The sequence below is a fragment of the Lampris incognitus genome, chromosome 2, assembly GCF_029633865.1.
Source record: "Lampris incognitus isolate fLamInc1 chromosome 2, fLamInc1.hap2, whole genome shotgun sequence".
Lineage (NCBI taxonomy): Eukaryota > Metazoa > Chordata > Actinopteri > Lampriformes > Lampridae > Lampris > Lampris incognitus.
In genome coordinates this window covers 29,119,216-29,137,179 of record NC_079212.1, presented here as the reverse complement: position 1 = coordinate 29,137,179, position 17,964 = coordinate 29,119,216, and the positions used below count along the sequence as shown (strand labels likewise).

The 17,964-nt window shown below is 41.1% G+C and overlaps 1 protein-coding gene across 1 annotated transcript in view; it reads right to left on the bottom strand.

Moving 5' to 3' along the window:
- cntn3a.1 (contactin 3a, tandem duplicate 1) overlaps positions 1-17,964 on the bottom strand; it is a 94,272-nt gene that overhangs the window by 33,915 nt on the left and 42,393 nt on the right. The window contains exons 5-9 of the mRNA XM_056272997.1: positions 13,652-13,855; positions 13,326-13,428; positions 12,777-12,961; positions 9,130-9,269; positions 1,590-1,719 (exon numbers count right to left, since the gene is read on the bottom strand). Coding sequence (XP_056128972.1) covers positions 1,590-1,719; positions 9,130-9,269; positions 12,777-12,961; positions 13,326-13,428; positions 13,652-13,855 — 762 coding nt within the window. The remainder of the gene's footprint in view (positions 1-1,589; positions 1,720-9,129; positions 9,270-12,776; positions 12,962-13,325; positions 13,429-13,651; positions 13,856-17,964) is intronic.

The following is a 17,964-nucleotide window of genomic DNA, read 5'->3' as shown; positions in this document are numbered from 1 at the left end:
CGCATAGCAACAACGGAGTACGAGCCCAACTTCAGGACCATGGCCGCTTCCCGACGCTGTCATTTCTCCCACTGAGCGGTGAGTCTACAGTAGTGGACAAAAGTTTAATCCGGAGGGCAAATTCTCATGGACTCAATCGGTTATAAGTTTAGGCCAGTGATATTATGTTTTTTTCAGACAATAACTTTATAAAACGTTTATTAAAAGCTTATGTTTATAACATTTCTTCGTTGTTAGTTTCTTTTCATTAAATATAATAAACATTGGAATCTTACGAATCATCGTTCTATTGAAAACCTACAAATTCGGCACCCGGACTAAACTTTTGGCCACTACTGTATGTGAAATAATTAATTTCTTAGTAAAAGTAAGACTAGTAATATATCGAAAAATAGATGAAAAATCTCTGTTTAAATTATAATACCTGCAACGTATCGACACCAAAACAAACTAACGAACAACATGCTGCTGGAGGTTGAGTGGCCCGTGGTTTTAAAAGTGGCCCTAAAAGTGGCCCACTATGAAAAGTAATTGGGACCCCTGATGTAAGGCCACAGAAACCCAGAAATATGCAAATACAAATACATACACACTTACTCACATCACAATCTGTCTGTCTGTCTCTCTCAGATTTCTACAATGTTCTCACTCGCTTCTTCTGTCTTTCTTTTTTACCTTTCCAATCTCTGTCCAGAAGGGCTTGCTTTAGCAAGGATCGAAAAATTGCATGGGTATCTGCTGAATTTTAAGTCTTTAACATAGAAAGTTGGTCTGACATTGACCATTAAATACTACATCTATCTATTTATCCATCTATCTGACCATAAACCTGAAATATCATGTTTGTCTGTAATCGCAAGACGATTTTAGAGGTTGTCATTTCATCCTTGAGATGAGGTGAGAACAAAGCAGCCATGAGAATGTGCCAAGCAGTCGTGACCATCAACATTTTGTTTAACTGGCCCTTAAATCTAAAACTCTCTCACTTGCAGAGGCTTTGAAGAATAAACTATTTTTTTGGTGAGATGGTTCAAAACGTGCACTGAAGAATAAGGTTTTCTTTTATAGAGATGTCATAGACCAGGGTTTGTTCTAACTACAAGTTTCATGGAAAAATGGACATAATATTTCTGCAATGGGCATAAAATTGGTACTGTTGGTAATAAGCTAATGCTAATGCTAATACTACCATAACACTAACACTGATACTGCTAATAGCACTACTGCTATCACCTGGAAATTATACTAAAAGTAATACATGTATTCATGAATTAGTTTCAATTTATTTCTTAGTATATTGTTGGCTTTTACTTAAGTATTAAAGTAGTAAACACTGGTAAAGTTCATTATAGTGAAGTATGATTTGTTTCACTATTAATTCATTCATTCGTTCATCGGCTCAAAGGTTGCAGGGATAGACTCCCACCCATATGACCCATAAAAGGATAGCAGGTATTGAGAATGAGTGAATTATTGTTACTATTTATACTGCTTCTACCACAGACAGTAAGTAGTAGCAGTATTGTATGAACAGCTTCAGTGGTTGTCCTTGGAAAAATCAGTGCCCAGATTCATGTGTTTATTCTTACCTATGACTCTGAGTTCGGTATTGGTGAAGATTCGTCCATGCTTGTTCTCTGCCACACACTGGTACATGCCGATATCAGCCAGCTTCAGGCTATTGATGGTTAGAGCCCCATTATTTGACTGAACTCTGACCTGGAAGAAAAAAACACACACACGCGCGCACACGCGCGCACGCACGCACGCACGCACGCACGCGCACGCACACACACACACACACACACACACACACACACACACACACACACACACACACACACACACACACACACACACACACACACACACACACACACACACACACAAACTCAACGACAAACCTGCAAAACCTATGGCAATGTTCACTTAACAGAACCAGAGCAGGCAGCTGGACATAATGCAGTGATCGCCTCTGGAATAAAAACAATGCAACCTTCTGTCCGAGGTTCAAATCCAGCTAGCACCGTTTCTCCTGTGTCTTCTGGGCTGGGCTTATTACTCAAACAAAGACTTGCTAATGAGCTAATAATCAAGCAACCGAGCGAAGTTAATAAATTATGCAAAAACTGAATTTCTTTGGAGTAACCTGTGTTGATACTCACTGCTAAATTCAAAAGGTAACATTCTTGGTTTGCTTATTTGCACCTAGTGGGACTAATTTGTTAGACAACTTATTACTTCTTTGTTAAGCCCTTAAATTTGGTGATCACATCATCTTGCCTTAGAAAAAAATCAGCACAAATTGATGCTGTTATTAGTGTAAGTAGTGTGAATCTTTATACCCAGTGGAGGCAAACATGTCTGCCATTTTTCATCTCTCGCAAAAACAAATACAGGGGTGGTGAGTTATTTATTAATCCATTTTAGATTCAAAACTGTAATGCTGTTACTGTTATTTATTTGTCACACTATGTCATTACTTGGAAGAGTAATAATATACTGTAATACATTTGCCACTCAACAATGGTCTTAATGTCTTTGCATCCTTCTTAATCATTGTACTGTCTCTGTAAACTACTTACAGACAGTGGATGACCCACTTTCCCTGTACAATGGAATGAGGATTATGCAGTGTAGCTTTCCTTGGTGTTGGGCTTTAGAGCCCACACGCACTGATATACATTAAGCCTCTGAGAAGAGGAGCATTGATTCCTGGCATGTGGTCAGGTGATTTAAATCTGAAAAATATTTGAGAGTTCTGGAAGCGTCTATGGTCTCTGAAAGCATCAGAAAAGTTGAGAGATTTAGAACGGCGGTTGCAAAAGAAAACCTCAGGAAAACCCAAGTTTGAGGCTGAAAGTCGAGGATGAAGCTACTAACCGCTAATAACTACAGTAGAGCTACTGTTAACTTCTTCTTCTTCTTCTTTTGACTTGTTCCCCGTTTCTCAGGGGTCACACACAGTGGATTTTACAGTTTCCATCGGTACCCTGTGAGGGCACAGCACCAATGGCGGCCATTGTAACCCGGGCCTCAGCTGATCCCATATGGAGCCTCGACCGATCTAGTATGTTCTTGTCAGTCCACATAATGTTTTGGCAAAATTTTAAGTCGGATGCCCTTCCTGACACAACCACTAACCCTATAGATGGGGGGCACATGTAAAGCGCTGGATGCCATCCCAGTATTCATGGACTTGCGCCCATGCCTGTCGCCAACTACTACAACTACAGCCAATGCCAACTATAGCTACTAATGTTAACTATGATGGCCAAATTCACACACTGTGGTCAGGGCCTTGACTCACTCAGACATTCACTCACCCACTAACTATTTATCATTAAATGCAGATTGGGTCAGATAACAGATTACTAAGTATTATTGTGCAAAAAGTTAAAGGGACATACTATGGTAACACAACAATGAGACATAATTCAAGTAAAGAAAGTTGGGGATGTTGGCACAACACTCAATAACACATCTAGGGTGCTGGAACTCATTTTTGCTTTTAATTTATTATATGACACCAGACTTTGCATTTGTAATTTGATCCAGTAAATATATTGTGTATTAGGAGAGCAATTAGAAGTAGTTACAAAGCATTATTGTGCAAAACTATTGCAATGGGAATCTCAATAATCTTCCAATGTGTGCAATCCAACTGCAATCCAGCTGCTATAAAGACTCCAGAATGATGCACTTGCTTTTTCAACCTCAGCACGTGTCTTGCCTCTCTTTGTATCCTTACACTGGCTCCCAGCTGCAACCAGCATTAAGTTCAAACATTTGCTGCTGGCCTTCCGGGCAGTTCAAGGAGCGGGTACTGGTTTTCCTATAATCCCATATCTGCATGTATGTTCCTGCTCATCCTTTTTGTTCCACCTCTGGAAAGCTGCTGTCTTTGTCCACTTCAAAAGGGTTGTGCTCTTCTCACCTTGCTCCAAAATGATGAAATAAACCCACATCTTCAATCAAGGTTGCAGTCTTGATTACGTTAAGTACGACTTGGATATGGATTTGTGGCATTGTTCTGCTAATTATGAATCCCCTATTACTCATGGCACTGTTGGTGATCTAACTGTTGCATGCTTACATAAATTGCACTTGACATGACACAAACTCTTGGCTTTAATATGATAACTACTTGGTTTTAATATTACTGTCGGTTAACACACACAAATCGGCTAATTGCTGACTCTTGTAAACTGCTTTGGAGGAAAGTGTCTGCTAAATGAGAAAACTTAAAATGTTGCTGTTTTGTTGTGTAGTTATAATAATATTTTTCCCGGTTAAAACTTGGTTAATAGACTGGAATAAGACCACTGCAAATTCTTATTCTCACAGATGTAAGAACATCCCTTAAATTTATGGGCTCTATCACGCCCTGTTATAATGATTTGGCAAGCTTTTACGTCGGGGGCGGGGGGGGGGCATAGTGTTCTATTCTGTTGCCTACAACACAGGGATCACCAGTTTGAATTCCTGCGTTACCCCGGCTTAGTCGGGCATCCCTATAGACACAATTGGCTGTGTCTGTGGGTGGGAAGCTGGATGTGGGTATGTGTCCTGGTCGCTGCACTAGCAGCTCCTCTGGTCAGTCGGGGCACCTGTTCGGGGGGGGGGGACTGGGGGGAATAGCGTGATCCTCCCATGCGCTACGTCCCCCTGGTGAAACTCCTCACTGTCAGGTGAACAGAAGCGGCTGGCGACTCCACATGTATCGGAGGAGACGTGGTAGTCTGCAGCCCTCCACGGATCGGCAGAGGGGGTAGCGCAGCAAACGGGACAGCTCAAAAGAGTGGGGTAATTGGCCAGATACACATGGGGAGAAATGGGGGAGGTCCAAAAAAAAAGAATTTACATCAGATGCCCTTGCTTCCCAACCACTAATCCTATGGATGGGGGCACAGGTAAAAAGTGCTAAATGCCACGCCAGTATTCATGGAGTTGTGCCCATGCCTGTCACTAATATATTTTATCTAATAATCTTAAATTTAATTAACTAAACCTCTGAAGAGCTGCTTCTAGGCCAAAAGCTCTGACTCACTACACATCCAAAAGTCTACCCTGTAGGTAACATACACTTTCAGTATGGCCTACAGACCCTGAAGTGTGGGATCTTTCAGCTCTTCATTAGGCAAGATTTAAAAATGGCCCAATTAGTGCCAGTGCAGTGCCAAATAGGTGATAATGCGAAAAACGCTGGACTACAACCCGCTTTGAGGCGGATAATTGGGGCTATACATGGACATTTTAAGTATGACTGTGTCAACTCTGCTGGTTCTGATGAATGGTCTGATCTAATTCAAGCCTTAGCCACACTTTTCCTCTCCCCCGGGGGGGGGGTGTTTGGTGGGTGATAATTGAAATACAGCTAATTTTCTGTGGTCTTAATAGGCCTGTGGTGACTAGATGTAATCCCCCCTTGCTTAACATAGCACTGAGACATTTTCAAGCGGTGGTTGAATTGAAGTCTCTGTGGAATTAATCAGGAATAGCCTAGATACTAGCTCTTCCAAATAAGATATAACACGGTGTATGAAAGTTAAGGCTGCTTAGAAGGCAATCTCTCAGATAAAAAACAACAACAAAAAAAAAAAACAACACAATTTCCAAAAAAATTTGAGCCTACGTACAGCACACTCAGCTCATGCAATACGTACATAAACGCACAAACTTAAATGAAGTCCAGTTCTTCCTCTTTCACCGCTCCATTTGACCTTTATGAGGATTGAAACTGCTTTCTGCTCCCTTTTTATAGTTGTGTCAATTTAAGTGCGGGCAGCGCTCATTGTTCTTGCCCTTGATCTTTTCCACTGAGTGCAGCCGGTCCTTTTAATGTCATTGACAGAGACGTCCGGAGGGTCCTGCTGCCAGTCCGGCTGTCATCTGAAAGCATTACAGCCCTGCCACTTGAAAAGACAAGTAGTGTCCCTCAACACCAGTGAATGACCCCGCTCTGCCACTTCAAATGGAGGCTTTTTTTGTGGCCCGGTCACACGGTGGGCAACTGGCTGACCTGGCACCAAAGCCAGTGCCAAGAAGGGTCCTTGGTGTGGATGCATGCAACAATTTCCAGGCGGCACACAACGAGTCCCTGGGCTTATACTTGTATGTGGTCAAGGGAAAGGCATCAGAGAGAGAGACACAAACACAGACAGACAGATGGACACACAGACACAGAGAGAGAGAGAGAGCGAGAGCACTGCCAAAATCTGAGCCATCATAACTTTAACAAGCCATTCATTTCTATTAAGTCCTCTATTTTCTTAAAACCAGTGAAAAAAATCAACCAGTCAAAGATAACGCCGCTTGTTTCAAATAAAGTTTCACTTGGAGCAATAATTTTATATATTTACAGACACTGTCAATATCTTAAAGTTAGATAACTGATCATTTGAATTTAGAAAATTAAAGGAAAACTCACAAAACAAGTTGGTTTGCACGGTAAAATTACTATAGATCTCTTTTTACAAGGTTTAAAGGCAAATGATGCTCAGTACCATATTAATTAGCCTGTTAAGATGGGCGTTTTCTGCAGTGAGAGGGAGAGCAAGAATCGAAGGGTGAGCGGACAAGAGAGGCGAACATCTGAAGAAGAGTGAGACAGGAGAATAGAGATGATAGATGGTCCTTTTTAGGTTACGCAGTGCGAGGGATGAAAGAGATGAAAGAGATCTGTGTGAGCGCTAGGTTAGCACCACACAATGCTATTCTGTACCCACTGCCCAGTTTAAAACCCTCAATGACTCTGTGGGGGCTCTATCGTAATCTCTTTAGCACCGGAGACAAATGGTGGCATACGTCTGCTTTATGGCCGTCATTAATTATGCTTGACTCTTCTCTGATATCAGCACTATTTCAAGTTGAGATGAGCAAAGGCAACTAGCACACCTTCTGTTGTCTGCCTGAGATGTAACGATCCCGTTTCAGACATCGAGTGCTGTGCCAATAGTTTGGGGGAGGGGGGGGCAGGGGGTGCAACACAAGTCAGAAAAAGTTATTCCTCCAGCTTTAGAGGTTGGCTGGGAAAAAAAGTGTATAAAATACACTTGTGTACTGTATGAAAATCAAGGGGGGTTAGGCGGCAGAGTGGAAAAATACAAGCGTGAGTGGGTCCTTGTTTCACCAGGGTGACATTTTGAAGTGACAGCCCTGACTCGATGCCATTTAATTCCCTTGGAGTGGGCCAAAAATTAGGGAGGGATCAAGGAGAGAGAAGAAAAGATTGAGGAAGAAAGTCTTGGGGGAGGGGAGAGAGAAAGACTGATCCATTCTAATGAGGAGTAACAAATGGCACCCTTGGCCTTCCTCTTTTTCTCCTCTCTCTACATCGCTGACCTTTGGGTTTGGAAATTGATTTACTGTTGCTGCTGTTGATGGTGGCATTTTGAAAATGGTAACACCCCGCCTCATTAATATCGCCACATGTATAGAGAATGTGTTACCTGGGCCACCCGCCTCAGGAATTATTTTTACAATGTTTTTCAATAATCAATAGTGGAAATGCACAGGTGGCGTGATAAGGTTTTCATGTGGTTAAAGATGGATGGCAACCAGATGACTGGACCTTTCAAACTTACCTTCAAAATTAACTACAGGGTGAACTCTGATGGTTGACCCAGAGTATAAATGTCCATGACAACGTGCCATCTATTTTTAACAGCTGAAATTTGCCTTGATGCTTATATAGGATTTGTGCATAACTATCTCTGTGTCATCATGACACCGTTTTGAGTGCCAAATTCTTTAATCTCCTACTCTGGATTTGCAATCCCACTCTAATTAAAGCGGCCCAGATTTCGCAGTTTATCTCAACCCTCAATCCAAGTTATAGAAAACTAACACCACCCAATTCCATTTAAATAGATGTCCAACAACAACAGCAACAACCCAGTTTAGGGTTCATTACCGAATCCCAACACTGACACTATCAGCGACTGTGATTCACTAAAGCAATTTCCTTCAGGCGGAGAGCATGCTCACTCTAGCTGCACAATAACACAACAAGCCAAATTCCATAGATGTGAAACGTACTCTGGATGATAAGGTGTGTTTCCCCTTCCGCAGAGAGGAGAGACTTAATGGTAAAATTGAGAGAGATGGAGCACTAGATTATCTACATAGTCCCTGGTTGATGATTGGCAGAAAATGGCATCACTTTGGCTTCTTTGCAAAACAAATCCCAAAAGCCCCTCAGCCAAGACACATAGACACACACACTTGTGGTGCCAATTTTAGTCACAAGCAAATATAGGCATTTCAAAGTGCCATCATCTTGCCAAGTACAAGCATCTGAATCAAATACACTGTCTTTCATGCAAGATGAGTACAGCTAGCATAACTTCTAAAACTTGAACCAGTAAACTAGTTCTTAAGACTTGGGTATATAGGCATTTAATCAGAGCCACCTTTTACACGGGCAATTTTATCCATCTTTGCTCAACACGACCCCCCCCCCCAAAAAAAAAGAGAAAAGAAAAACTAAAGTTTCACTCAAGTATTCCCGCAGGACTGGAACGAATCCCCTCTCAGCCAACTGCTCTTGAATAAATGCATGGCATTTAAGTCTCACAATTTAAAGCAGACGTGATGCGTCATCAAAAGAGCATGACATTTCAACATCAGCTTGGATCTGATGAAAGTCAAAAGATGTAAACATCACACTGCTATGGAGAAAAAAAGAGATCATTTGCAGCGTAGCACTTCTTGTGAAATTGTGTCTGATCGTCTTACAAACAAGTTCTTTTCAAGAAGCACAGTCGTCTCAATTAATTATATCTAGGGATGCACTGAAACCACTTTTTCACTGTCGATACAAATTCAGAGTACAAATCTTTAAATATCGGCCAATACCGAGTACTGATCCAATCCATAACTTTTGCTGAACAGTGCAGACTTATGCCATTAGTTTTGGGTCAATGGGCTAAATAACTGCCATTAACGATCTGCAGGCTTCCATGAGCAAAGAATACAGTAAATCAAGAAATTTTGCTTTTATTCATGGCACGTTAGTAATGGTTTTTCGGCTTTCGGTTATTTTAGCTTGATATTGGCCCAATATTGGTGTCTCCCTGATTATAACTCTAAGGACTGTATTTGACTTTTGTCTGAAAATGTTCCCACCTCCATGGGGTCCAGAGGCTCTCCGTTCTTCAGCCAGCAGTAGGAGGGCTTGGGCTTGGCACTGGCCTTGCACTCCCAGACCAGGGTGTCATCAATGAGCTTCTGGGCATCCTGAGGCTTCTCAATCAGATGGGGGGCGGCTGTGAAGTAATGCTCACAGTCACGCATCATGTCAATGGATTCATACATCGGCATTCATACATCACAGGGCTAGTGGTTAAGAATTACCGCCGTTTGAGGATAAATCAATGAGCCAACCCAGCAGGCAATTAGTTTGGTAATGAGGCATCCAAGCAAGCAAATCATCAATTCACTTTCCATTAACCCAAAGCTGACCTCTGCTTGACAAAAAAAAAAAAAAAAACACAAGTAAAAATAACTTCAAAAGGTTGAGACATGTAAGCACCAATAGATTTCTTTTAAACACTTTTTTAGTGTAAAATTAAAAGCATATCAATAAGTTAGTGGATTATTTAAAACACTGACTCATGTCATTTTACAAGAATATGATTTATCATGCAATTAAATCTTTTTGACAAGAGTTAGAACCTAAGAGCGGTATTTCTTTAGAGCGGTGAGGTTTATTTTTTATTTATTTTTACTACTTTATTAATCCCCGTGGGGCAATTATTTTTCTGCATTTAACACATCCTAGCTGTGTAGCTAGGAGCAGTGGGCAGCCACCGTGCAGCACCCGGGGACCAGGCGCGGATCTACGGGGTGGCAAGGGGTGGCAGCTGCCACCTCTGGAACACAGTCTTGCCACCCCTGTTGCCCCCCCATTTATAAATCAGATAATATGTTTTTAAAGTATATTTTATGTACATGCATGGTGAAGGTCAATGAGACCCGCACCAAACTCATCTCAAACAGTAGAGAACAAAATACATTCGATGAAATCCTAGTTTTGAATAATAATACGTTTAGAATAATGTCCATTGCCCCCCTCCTTGAACCTCATGCCACCCCTTTGCCACCCCAGGAAAAAATCTCTAGATCCGCCACTGCCAGGGACCAACTCCAGTTCATCTTGCCATGCCTCGGTCAAGGGCACAGACAGGAGTATTAACCCTAACATGCATGTCTTTTTGATGGTGGAGGAAACCAAAGCACCTAGAGGAAACCCACCACAGACACAGGGAGAACATGCAAACTCCACACAGAGGATGACCTGGGATGACCCCCCAAGGTTGGACAACCCTGGGGTTCAAACCCAGGATCTTCTTGCTGTGAGGTGACAGTGCTAACCACTGGGCCACCGTGCCGCCCACATTAAACATATTGCACAGGGATATTCCCCTTATGTCATTGGAGAACATCCCAAATCCAGGGAGACAATGTGTATTTACGACGGCAGTCCCAGTGTGACATAAATGACGAGTGCCTTATCTCTGGAGACAATATGATGCTATTTATGACCTTTCTGAGGCATCATGTAAATACTGTGTGGCCCAGGGTCAAGGAGAGACGGCTGGTATATGGGTCTGTCTACTTGCTTGTATCATACTAATAATGTAATGATAAAAAAAGTAATTTCATTTCCCTATTATTTACATTTTCTTGAGTTCAGGGTCAGCCACAGAAATGTGTCTCCTGTGCTGGCAGGGATAAACAACTGTCATGCTCAAGGACTCTTTGGTAGGACAGATGCTTACTGACACACGGGGGCTTAAAAAAACGGGTCCTTCTCTTGAATAACGCTCTGACCACAAGGCCACGCTGCCATCTGAATCACACAGATATGTCTGTGCTTGCATGTTTACTTCAAACATGAACCCAAAGATGGATCAAAAAAGTGCCGTTTTTCTATGAGTTTTATGTTTGCTGTTTTTCTTCCTGAGCAGTCTTCAATATTCAGATTCTTGGGTACTTAGCTTAAAAAGCCCAACCAATGAACATCATCCAATTTCAAAAATAAAGTGATTGTGTTTGCAATTGTAAAGACAACAACAGCAGTTTTCAGTAAGAATCCAGGTGTTCCATGTTAATTATTTCTTGACGTTTCTTATCTTGTATTACAATGGGCTGCTAAATGCAATGCTTCACGCCTGTTCCTTCGCAAGAACAAATTCAGATTCATTCAATTAACATTTAAAAGCCTACAAAGAGCAGGAAAGAGAAATCATGATAATATTCTATTACCAGAACACAGGCACTGTAATTTTTACCGGTAGAATTTTTTTTAATAATAAATGCATTAGGTGGCAAGCAAACAATACTGAATTGAAAATGCATTTCTACACAAAAACAGATGCTGAATGATATCCAGCCAAACAAATGAGAACGCCAGAGATGAGATAATGGAAAGAAAGACATCATGTAAGCAGCCACTTTTCCAAGTCAATCAACTGATCTTCTGCAGGCCAATTCAAATGCATTCAACAGCTAAAGCATGATCTAATTTCATAAATCCCCTGGAACTCAGAAGGCGCAATTAAGTGGGAAATTGAAAGGGAGGCCACCCTTTTATTGTTCCTGTGCCAGCATTGGATGCATGTTGCAAACACCAGATCCCCATATTGATTCTGCTATTCCTCTGTAGAATTGATGGATGTTCTTCAAGCTCTCATCTATAGGAGTTTAAAATGAGATTACATATTTTTATCACCTGGCATCCAGCCAATCTGCTGAGCTTTGAGAGAAGACAGGACTTAAGGCTTACAATAAGAAACACAACCCTCCTAGGACCATAGTGGAGAGAAGGTGCTAAGGCAATGTGACTTTGTACCAAAAAGATGCTGCTTGATGCAGATGGAAAGCTTGGGAAGTTACCATGTTGTTTACAAGATATCACGATATTATTTTGTTTTGAAGCCTGCAGGTTGTCAAGCCCCATTACCGTGATGCGATATACTCTTAGGACAGGCACTTCTCTCTAAATTGGAGCGTGTTTAATCCTCAGCCTACCTACAGGTACATACTGTGCGCACTTCATCCTACCCACAGGTGCTGGAAAAAAAGCTGTATTATCATATCAAAGGCATCCTCCTTCTGAGGAAAGGAACATTTGGATTTGATGATTTCAATCTGGCCCATCCCCACAGGGCCTTGTGGGCAGCCATCATCAATGCATAAACAGTCAAATAATGGGTAGAGAAACCATAAAAATCCTTCATCAGGGGCCATTAAAAGCTTTCTCAGAAAATGGGCCATAAGTCCAGTCTTGGTAGGGGAAATATTAACACTCTCTGAAAGGTAGTATAAATCTGTGTGCACTACAGGCTCATGTTAGCCCCTGGCACAGTAAAGAGCTTGTCAGGAATGAACTATTGGTAATAGCCTAATTTACTACGACATTCCACTATATGATGCAGTTATATATGAGTCCTAATACAAGCAGAATGCATGACACCCAATATTTCTTCTGTCATGGGGCCGGAGATTCGGCCCCTCAACCAGACAAACTTTTACAAGGTGAGGTTTTCACTTTATATGATCGGTGAAACTTTTTTTGAGAGACCTGTTTTTATTTCTTTTATCTTAAATCTAAAACAAAATCTGAAGATCGGTTGATAAAAACTCTCTACATGCCATGTTTGAAAGAAGGCTGACAAGTTGAAGCCATTTGAAGTTTTTCTTCCCTTGACGCACGATGTGAAGTAACATGTACTTGAGAACAAAGTAACAGAAACCCTCCTCCTACGTACCATAGAAAGACAGCTTTCCTTTGACAGAGTTTCTTCCTCTCGTGTTTTCAGCCACACACTCGTACAGCCCTGCATCTTCCTGCTGGAAGTAGGGAATCTCTAAGACCCCACTGGCTTTATTCAGGTCCACCTTCCTGCCAAATGAAGCTCCATCCATTCGTCTCCAGCTAATGGTTGGCACCGGGCTGAAGGCACACAAACACAGCACACAGCAGTGCTAAAATGAGAATAACATGCTTCAAGCTCTTTTTTCACAGACAGGAATTTAGCGTAACCCAAGATTTTCTTCTTCAGTGGAGAAACACCTATAATAAAATATGTTAATCTGTGATTTCAATCTGGCCAGTTAATTGATGAGAGCCGATTCTCCACTTTACACTATGCAAAAATTGGTGTACAGTGCAGCAAAACCTCATTATACTTTAAATGTGTCTTACTTCTGATACCACTTCACGGGGTCTTCAAGGGTTACTGTGAAGCTTAAATTAAGTAGTGCATAGCTAATGGTGCAGTTAATGCTGCGGCATAATAATACACAATGGGACTTACTTTCCAAGTGCAAAACATTCCAGCTTAACAGTGGAGCCCTTGGCAACAGGTACAATGTCAGGAAACTGCACTTCAATCTTTGGCTCGTACTCGCCCATAACACCTGGCGGAGAGTTACAGGGCAAAACATATCATCGACGCTTTCCTTGTTCGACGTGACCTCTTCGGTGCTAACTTCAGTTTCAGTGTCACTGAAAGTACTTGTTAGTTAGAGAGATCTGGTGAATAATTCCCTATCTGTACTACATCTCTTTGAGCCCATGATGTATACATGCTTGAGTTGATGAGGATGCACATATGGATGCTCGGTGCATGCACAAACCTACCATCGACCCGCAATACAAGAGGAGTTGGTGGTCCTTGAACACTACTTTTGGTGACAGTGTTGGTGACGACACAAGTATAGTTGCCAACATCAGATGGTTCTACTTTGGCAATGTAAAGGTTGCCTGTCTTCTGGGACACAAAGCGCCGGGTGTCCTGGACAACAAATGATGGGTACTCATTGAAGATCCATGTGAAGGTAAGCTCTGTGAACAAACCGAGGCAAATTAAATATAGATCACAAATCACAAGTCTGAGTTCCAGTTAGAATGTATTCTTCGTCAGCAGTCCCTAATTGTAAGTTATATATGGACTGCTAGGTAGGTCATATGTTGTATACTGTCGTATATTGCTGTATATTGTACTGATTGTAAAGCTAAGGAAAATAATTAGCAGATCGGTATGCTCACAAATCTTCAGAAAGTTCTTTTTAAATTAACATAACCAGTAAAATGCAAAAGCAAAGAAGGCCAAAGCAACTGAAAACCAATTACACTAACTCAAAGCTGGGCAAAAGAGCAATGCCATTAGGATGATAGAAGTTGTCCAGTTTTACTGGGCAGCTTTGGAGTGATGATGTCAGGGGTGCTGCTGGAGATTCTGGGCCCCCTGAAAAGATGTGATGCCAAGCCCCAAACCCTAATGCATCTAATTTAATACATTAGCACAATGCCAGTAAAAAAGTCCCCTTGTTGCATGGCGCCCTTTTCAAATGTGCAATGCTCCCATTATTGGGCATCCCTGGATGGCACTAGTGAGGATTTCAGAGGGATTCATTAACATGGTGGGTGTTTCAGTGCAGCCTGGGTCTAAAGTCATGTCTGAGTTTATGCTTACACCTACTGCAGAACTTTTGGTCCTTCAAAGATTTGCTGGTGATTACAGGTCTTTCTTTTTTCCTTTACAATACAGTTTTATTTTCCTTTCTTCTTTTCCTTTTTTACACCTGTTCCTTGGGTTTATTATGAATCTATATAATAAACCAGAGAGAGGAAAAGAAGTTGAACATAAAAAATATACACAACCTGCATAGCGCTGTTCATCTCCCTTTGTGGCTGTCAAAAAGCAGCAGAGGGCCCTAAATCAACCCTTAACTGCAGATCGAGTGAAAAAAAGCAGTGTAATGCTCAATAAAATCAATGTATTCCGGATCTTACAATTCAGTAGGGTACCACCTAGTCTACTATTCATCATCCATAAAAACAAGTTTCCAGAAAAGACTCTCAGCACCGTATCAACCAAATGGAGTTTAGTCTGTGGCTTTGCTCTAACTATCTGTAACATTATAAAAGGAATGATGGTGTTTTGACATATTGACACAGGGATAGATTGTTCTGGACCATATTGCATCCCTGTCCCAAAAGCAATCTTAGCCGTTGGTAAAAACTTGTCTAAGCGATGACTCGGCACTACAGTATAGGAAATAATTGAGATGTAAGTTGTACACTCATCCACTGAGTAAGTATTCTTCAGTACCAGTCTGGGACAAGAGGATGTGTGTGGTCTTTGACATATTACTGCAAACCTTGCAAGTTGCAATGTTTCATAGGATCCTGAAGATCTGTGGTGGGCATATCGAGACAGTTCGTTGTTCTTTAGTCCACCAGAGAGAGGTTTTAATTGATTTTGACTAGTCGAGTATAGGACCAACCGATGAAAAAATATAAAACAGCACTGCATGGGGTCAAGACAAGGTCTGTATCATGTAATCACACACCAGTTTCTACTCATCTGATCTCTGCACATGATTTCCACTTTGAAATATTTAAAATTTCACATAGTGAATGAATATCAGGATGAACGGTTGGTTTCATATATCTCTTAACAGTCTGCAATTCCTGATATATGTGCACTGGCATTAATGAGTCTCATGAAGTGCTATAGACCCCATTAAGAGAGGTATCATACATGGATTAAAATATGTAACTTTTTTTCATTATCTTTCCTATGGCCTCCATTTTGCACTCATGACTTGTAGTAACCACAAGTTCTTAGCTTGATTCACCCAAAGTGGAGAGAGACACCCACTGTAATATCTTCCTCTCCCATAAATATTACATCCCAGCTCACATCCTGACAAGGCAATGTATATTTAATGTCTGTTTTTGAAACAATATCTTCCAAAGGTGCAGGGGCATGACAAATGGGAACAACAGCAACTAAGAGGTTACTAATTGACTAGTTAAATTTTCATGGAGGGAAACAGGGAGCAGGAATAAGGAAGTGAAAAAAGCAACCTTGGTTACATTTGGTGATTTGAGTTGAGAGCCTTCTGTGGGTGGCCTGTAATGGAATAATGTAATCATGAATGACAGTGAGTGTCAGATTTTCATTCTGTTTCCATTTAGCCATTGCATAATGAACAGGCAGCAACCATTTCCCCTGTAATGATTTGGAAGTAGAGAGGACAAATAGAACATGACAGACCAAGGACATACTGAATCACTGGAATCATACTGGGTTTACGTTCAAGTGGGCATTGTATCAGAGTAAAGTGCATGCTCAACCGAGTCAAAGTTAGTGCTCGATGTCCCGTGGATGAGAACAGCCATTTACAAGCCCTACATATTTGTATTCATAACACACAACCAGTTCACTCTATAAAATGGCTCGGGTCACGCACATGGGGGAAAATATCCCTCCGAGGTATGTGTGTTGTTACCAGCCGGCTAGCGGCCTCTGTTTGGGGTAGATGCACTGTGAAGAGAGAGAGAACAAGTGATTTCAGCCTTCAGTAAATCCAAAAGGTCTCGTCTCCATTAGTGAAAGGAGGTCAGATGCATTAGAGTCCCAGTCTAACCACAGACATTCAGACCCTCTCAGAGCAGATGATGACACAGACAACCTAATGCACATACAGCAAAGCGCTCCAAACGAACACAGTAGTGACTCCTCTTGGACCCTTAACAACGTTTTGGTCATACTTTAAGTGCAACTTCAACAGCCTTAGAGAAATTGCAGAGAATCTTTTCCATACCAAACTACTTCCTGTGGCCATCTTGAGGCCTTTGAGCTGTCGTAAAAATGAAATAATGGCCTCTTGAATTATGCATAGTCTATCGACAATCTTTAAAGGGGTGACGAGGCAGATCCTTATGCAAGGCAGTATTGTGCTGATCATGAATTATGTCCCGCCACCCTTTATGACAGCATGTTTTTTCACTTTTCCACTGGGGAGTGATGCTCTATTCAAATGCCAGTCAGGATTTTTTTTGTCTAACCACGGAGCAGCAATACAATCACAGTAAATATAGAAGAGCATGTCACCATTTGTCAGAGCTCAATATTCACAGCCTGGTAACTTCAACCTGATACATACTATATTTGTCCGAATCTTTTCAAAATCTTACTTTCATCCTATTCAATTATGTTTCAGCACAGAATCATTTATTACTGCTAAGCAAATGTATTTCACAGATTGATGAGATGACACAGTTGCCTGGCTGATGTCAAAGATTGGATTAGCCAACATTTCTGTTATCTAAACATGGACAAAACTGAAAATCTTGTTATTGGCTCCAAATTATCTCTCAACAATTTCAGCTATGTATCCTATCCTCACACTCTGTATTTCAAACTTATTCCGAAGAAGAATTTAGCACTTATCTTTGATTCATGCTGAAGCCTAAATCTATGTATTTGCCTGAATAAGGAACACGAGTAAGATTAGATAACTTTCCTTTTGACGGCAATGTTCTCCCTTTTCAGAGAGGCTTTTATATTGATTTGTTCCAACTTAATTTCCTGTCAGTGTGTTTGCCTGTTTTCCTCGTTTGTAAATGTTTGTCAAAGATTTGAAGCTGCTACAAGGCGTTCTTGGCTGTTTATTCATCAGTCTCATTTCAATGTCAATGCCTTAATATGACTGACATAAGCAAATGAAACCATCAGTGAAAAGATTAGACGTTGGTATGTAACAATCCCAAATGCTTCTTTCCAGGTTGGAATCCGCACAAAATCTGAAGAAACAATTTTCGCCACATAGACGGGATAGAGTCACAGAGATAGTACATTAACTCATAACTATTACAACTCTCACCCTTCACTTAAAAACAAATGCATAAGCTACAAGAGGTTGAATGTAGGTCTTTACAACGTCTTTTTTTTTTTGGCGAAACACACTATTGCTGGGGTGCAAAAAGTCAACAAAAATCCAAAATGCCTCATAGCAGCTGCAAATGTTTGATGCAGATATGCATTAATGTTTGAAACAATGCATATATCTGTCGCCTTTATTCATTGGCCTTTTTTTTTTTTTTACCAGTTCTTATTTGTAAAGTTCCATCCATCCATTCGTTATCCAAGCTGATTATCC